The sequence below is a fragment of the Psammomys obesus genome, unplaced genomic scaffold, assembly GCF_907164565.1.
Source record: "Psammomys obesus unplaced genomic scaffold, mPsaObe1.curated_primary_1811, whole genome shotgun sequence".
NCBI lineage: Eukaryota > Metazoa > Chordata > Mammalia > Rodentia > Muridae > Psammomys > Psammomys obesus.
In genome coordinates this window covers 6,903,976-6,909,975 of record NW_026596158.1, presented here as the reverse complement: position 1 = coordinate 6,909,975, position 6,000 = coordinate 6,903,976, and the positions used below count along the sequence as shown (strand labels likewise).

At 37.0% G+C, this 6,000-nt stretch overlaps 1 protein-coding gene across 1 annotated transcript in view; it reads left to right on the top strand.

Moving 5' to 3' along the window:
- Positions 1-6,000, top strand: part of Uri1 (URI1 prefoldin like chaperone) — a 58,339-nt gene that overhangs the window by 49,003 nt on the left and 3,336 nt on the right. Inside the window, exons 7-9 of the mRNA XM_055594955.1 lie at positions 1,892-2,060; positions 3,743-4,103; positions 5,530-5,669. Of these exons, the coding sequence (XP_055450930.1) occupies positions 1,892-2,060; positions 3,743-4,103; positions 5,530-5,669 (670 nt within the window). The remainder of the gene's footprint in view (positions 1-1,891; positions 2,061-3,742; positions 4,104-5,529; positions 5,670-6,000) is intronic.

The window sequence follows — 6,000 nt, the reverse complement described above, 5'->3', positions numbered from 1 at the left end:
TACATCAGTCCACGAATCTATTAATCTTTACATAAACTTAATGGGCAAATGAATTTTGATTAAAAGCATGCTTTCTGACTAATCTATTCAGGTGGTACGTTGCCTGACTGTTTTCCACCACCATAGCTCTAATGATCCAAACCTCTTAAGACCCAAGACACCCAGACTCCAGCCATGTATCTTTCCTTATTTGACCTTGGCCCAGTCAGGAGCTGTTTTTTGTTGGTTTTCCTCTTTAAACTTTAGGCTTTGTGTTTGAAGAATTACTATCAGTGTGTTTTAGCCTGTACTTCTCAATGCCTACAGTGGTTGTGTGCACATCCAGTAAAATGTCTTTGACAAGAATGTGTTGTAAATTTGTGATTATACAGTGAAGACAGTAGCTCCTTCAATTGTTTTGTATTAAGTTCCTGAATAGTTCAAGAGATTTGTAATTTGCAACTTTAGAACACTTTTTTTTTTTCTTTTCTTTTCTTTTTTTTTTTTTTGGCTTTTGTTTTTTCAAGACAGGAGTTCTTCTTATACCCCTGGCTGTCCTGGGACTTGCTCAGTATAAACCTCCAGCCAGCTTCAGACTCACTGAGATCCGCCTGCCTCGGCATCCTGAGTGCTGGGTTTAAAGGCTTTGCCACTACTGCCTGGCAGGACATTTCTTTTTTCTTTTTTTTTTTTTTAATTTATTTATTTATTTTTTATTTTATTTATTTTTATTTTTTTAAGGACATTTCTTTCTAACATCTATTTTTTAAGTTCATACTGGTTAAAAGGAAAGATAACTGACAAAAGCCACATTCTAGTCAAAGTGCCTATACTGAAACATCACAAATGTCAGGAAATGGTAGTGCTTCATTTGGTGAAGTAGAGGAAGCAGATACCAGAGCACAGAAATAAATACAAGAGTTTTGTTTGGAGTGACCAGTGAAGAATTATATGTGCTAAAAATCTCTAACATAAACATTGTCACCATTGTGGAATTAGAACTGCCCAAAGACTGGCAATCACACATAACGTCAATGTTTTTAAGTTGAGAAACCTCAGGTCAGTCAGCCATGGGCATTTAATCCCAGCACTTGGGAGGTGGAGGAAGAATGGATCTATGAGTTTTTACGCCAGCCAGAGCTAAATAATGAGACCCTGTCTTCAAAAAAAGACCAAACAATAACAACAACAGCAACAATAAAAAGGAAAACTTCAGGTCTACTGTGTGTCACATTTTACATAAAGGTTTATTTGCTATTTGAGATGGAAATTTGAATGTAGGATAGAGTTGAGGTCATCTGGAAGAATAATATTTCATAATGGATAGTACTTTAGACTTCTCATTACCGCCTTCAAAACTTTAATTTGCTTTATTAAGAAAAATCTGTTTTTAAATGAAAAGCAGATAGTTTTGTGTTCATATTTGATCTATCTCCTGCCACTACTTGACAGTTGCAAATAAAATAAAGCAATTTAAAAGACAGCATTGTTCATATATAAAATTATAATAGAACTTCCCAGAGATTAGCCTTTTTCAATTCCTCCTGTGATATGCATTCTTGGCAGTGCCTTAGGCTTGAACTATCCATGGCAGGGTGTTTTACATCACTCTCGTAACTGGATTCCCTTGAGCTCGGGTGGTGAGTGGGTATTACTTGGGTGGACTTGTGCATTGTAACCTGGGTGCATTGTGACTTTGTGCTTGTGTGGTGTTGAAGCCCCAGAGCAGCCCCTTCTGCTGCTTTAAGGTGAGCGAAGCACACTCACCTAGACTGACTGAGCAGGTCAGGAGATGAGCTGAATGGGTGAAACTCCCCCCCCCCCTTCCTCAACACTTTCCCAAACGGTCTCATTGGCTCTAGCCTTTCTCATGTAGACTATTAACAGTCATGTCTTTGCTTTTTTAAAATAGGAAAACAACGAATTGCTCATAAACCTCACTCCAAACCAAAAACTTCAGATATTTTTGAAGCAGATTTTGAAAATGATGTAAAAGCTAAGGATATGCTTGCTGATGAGGAGCTATGGGCTCGACTTGAAGAGCTAGAGAGACAAGAAGAATTGCTGGGTGAACTTGATAGGTGCTTAATGACTGATATGTTTTCCAAGAGAATGTTTCTTTCCTTGTTCATAAGATGGTGTGTGCTCGTTGAAGAAAATGCAGAAAACTGTAGAAATATCAGCAGTCTTTTTGCCCTCAGATAAATATTATTTTCGTAGACTATTTCCTTTTAGGAAAATACCCACACTGAAAATCACAATCTCTTTTTTGTGTTACTCAAATCTCATATATAATATATAATGAAATAATTATACTTGATAATCAGTGATTGCATTAAATATTAACAGAAAACTTAAAGGTGACCAAAGTTTGTTTTTTGAGCTGTTGAGGTTTGAACTAATTAATGCTTTTATCCTGTAAGAGAAGCATTCTACAGTGCCACAGCTGCCACTCCTAAATAACAAATTTTAAATGATATAATTTTATAGTGTTCTCAGGATAATGCTCTATCCTTGAGTGACTTGTTAAAAAGAAAAAAGTGGCTTTGAATTTAAATTTGATACTGTAAAATGTTTGTCCTTGAATTTACAAACTTTCTGTTTATTGAGCAGGTAATTTGTAATCTAGTCAGGTAGTTCTATGTATGAGAAGCTTCACCAAACTGCTATTTGAAATACACATTAGCACTCACTTAGAATTGTCAGAGTGCGATATGAAGTTTGCTACTACAGAAGTTCCTATATTATTTTGCTTAAATGATGTACCGCATTAGTGTATGTACCATAATTAGTTTCTGTGAAAAATAGGACATAAAATGCAAAAGATTTTCCCTACCATTTCACCTATGAATTGCTAGGTCCTTTTGATCGCTGGTACTCTTTCAGTTTTTAAAACCAGTACTGGATTTAGGAATCTTAGTCATGATGCTCTCTATTTTTGCATGATGTCATTTCAGTTCTACTGCATTTTCAGTTCGGTTATTTTTGTAAGGTCTTCAGATCCCTTATGAAATGAAGCCTGAGAAATGTACATTTGTGTGTAAATGTATGTTCATGTACACATGTAGAAATCCTTTGTCTTGAAAAATTCCAGAACACACTGTTAAATTCTGAGGTCAACATTGGAAAACAATAGTATATCATAGCTTGTGGGTTTGGAGCATTAGTTTCTGTTATTAAAAATAGAATACCTATTTTTAAAAACAATTTTTTAGTTTTAGAGAGGATCTTTATTATAAATTCATAGGTTGGAGCTTGCAAGAGAGAGGGAGGTGATGGTGGGGAAAAAGAACATGAGCAGAACTCCTGTGTAACAGGAGTGGTCTCAGGAAATAGGGTAGGCACCGTCTTATAAATTATCTATCTATCTTTCTGCCTGCCTGCCAGTTCTTTCTCCCTCCCTATCTCCCTCCTCTCTCCTTCCTCTCTCCCTCCTTCTCTCTCCCTCAGGGTTTCTCTGTGTTACCCTTGGCTGTTCTGGAACTTATCCTGCAATGTAGACCAGGCTGGCCTTGAACTCAGATCTCTAACTGCCTCTGCTTCCCAAGTGCTGGTATTTAAGACAGTGTGCCACTATGCCTGCCAAATTTCTTAATTATATTGTACTTGTGCTACATCTAGCCAATGTCCATATATAAAGATATATATTTATCTTGTGAATTCTTATGTTTGAGTAGCTAGAGTTTGCTGAGGTTTGTAAGAGCTGTTGTTTCGATTCTTTGTATTTGTTTGATCTTACTAATACTCTCTTTTCTTCACTTAGTAAGCCTGACACTGACATTGCAAATGGAGAAGACACAGTGTCTTCTGAGGAGGAGAAGGAAGATCAAGGCACAGGTGTGAATGTGGTGCCTCCAGTGACAGACTCCTTTTCCCCCAGCAGCTGTTGTAGGAATGCTGGACGATCAGGACTCCCTAATGGTCAAGCTAATAGTCATTTGAACTGTTCAGTGAATGGTTCAAATTCTTACCACAGCAATGAAGAAGATGAAGATGATGATGAAGATGATGATGATGATGATGAAGATAATGGTGATGATGATAATAATGAAAATGACCACACTATTTCAGCAGATAACTCTATACCAACAATATATTTCTCTCATACTGTTGAACCTAAAAGGGTTTGTATACTTCTAATATTTTTGGCATTAAATGTCATCCATCTGTATTTTAAAGAGAAAAACATTAACAGTGATTAAGATTGTTGATATTGCCAAACAGGAAAAGTGTCTTTTCCTTTTATCTGACCAGTTCATCTTAAAAGAGTAATTAGTTACTGATGGTAGTCTGTCATTCTCAGAAGGCACACTAAATGCACACTTGAATAGAAGGTCTCATATGCCTTAATCCAGGACTCTCCTGGTTTGCTTTCAGATATGAAAATGGCTGTATGACTAGTTAATTAATTATTTTTGGCACCAGGTTGTTGTTTTTATGTGGGTGTCAAATGAGTACTGGTATCCTGAGCAACAAGGAAAAATTTGGTGTCGGGTGGAATGACAACTGGGTCCTTTTTTTGTCAAATATAGATGTGTAGTGTAATGGATTTAGAATTTTAGCATTTCGGAGCCGAGATTGACTATAGCGTTCTTTTCAAACTTTGCTTTATTACAAAGCCTTTGTTCTACATCCCTGATAGAAGCCCAGTGTTTAAAATGGGTGAAGTGGACTAGCTATGAATGGATGAAGGATGAGTACCATCTCTCCATCCCTGACCACCTTTCATTTGTTCTTGTGCACTGTGCTGAGGGCCTTGGGTTCTGTGTTTTAGGGAATTTGAAAGCCTATAAGGCAGAGCTGGTCAGCAGCGATCAGGGTCCCTGCTGGTCAGTGGGGCAGTCTACAATACCTGATTATTATGTAAGGAGACAAGATTTTAATCTTACTTGATATTTTTTAGGCTTATGTGTATTTTTTTGTTTCTTAATTCTAATACATTAAGCTAAAGTGTTTTTGGAATTTTGGGAATGATTGAAACTGAAACATTCTTGATGTCTTTTTTTCTAGGCTTTACAAATTTTTTTTCTTGTTTTTATTTAGATAAAGCCATACACAAATACCATTAGAAGTACTGTTCTTGGAAAGTGCAGTATAAATGCTATATCGCCACAGAAGAGTAGACTACTGTCTTGAGCATGTTTGGCTTTTTCTTAGTCTGATCTGTTTCTTGAAGTTAGCAGTACTTAAGCAGTTTAGATAGTTAAGTGTTATCTCCTGCTGCCCTTGTGACTCAGGCTAGCAGCACATGGATTAAGACACAAATGCATGTAATGTTGAAGGCAAGGGGACCAAAGTTTATGGTCAGTATAGAATTTAGTTTAAATGTATTTTGCTTTGCATACAGTAAAGACACTGGTGCTAGAATAGGCTGTTGAAGATGTAGTATTCTAGAAGTGTGCAAAAGAGTCAATCTTGATCACATACATAATTTTAGTGCTGAAGAATTTCAGCAGGGTCTGCTGCTGGTAATTTGTTTTACTGTGGGACTTAATTTTTTTTTTTTTTTTTGAAAGTTTTTGATTTTTTTTTTTTTCTTGTGAATTTTAGGTTCGAATAAATACTGGGAAAAATACCACTTTAAAATTCAGTGAAAAGAAAGAGGAAGCCAAACGAAAACGAAAGAGCAGTGCTGGCAGCCATGCTACGCATGAGCTGCCTGCAATCAGGAGCCCTGCTGATATTTACAGGGAAGTGATGGTCTTGGATGGTCTGTCTGTGGACTTTTCCTTCTGTTTTCAGTTTGCAGGAGGCTGGCTGATTGGGAGGTTTTCACCAAAGACTAAGGTAGTCTGCTGGGGGAGATTGAGAGCCTAACTGCCACCCAGTACCCGGGTACTGGATGGTTTCTTCCTCTTTGTCCTCTTCATATGTCATTGGGGAATCAGAATTTGGTGTTCCATGTAGAACTTTTTTGCCACAGCTGTCATGAGTTTGTTCTGTTACACTGTCCAGTTTGAAAATGCGTACCATTTTATGACCCATATTTGCAAACTGGTGAAAATTTCTGATGTTTTGAAG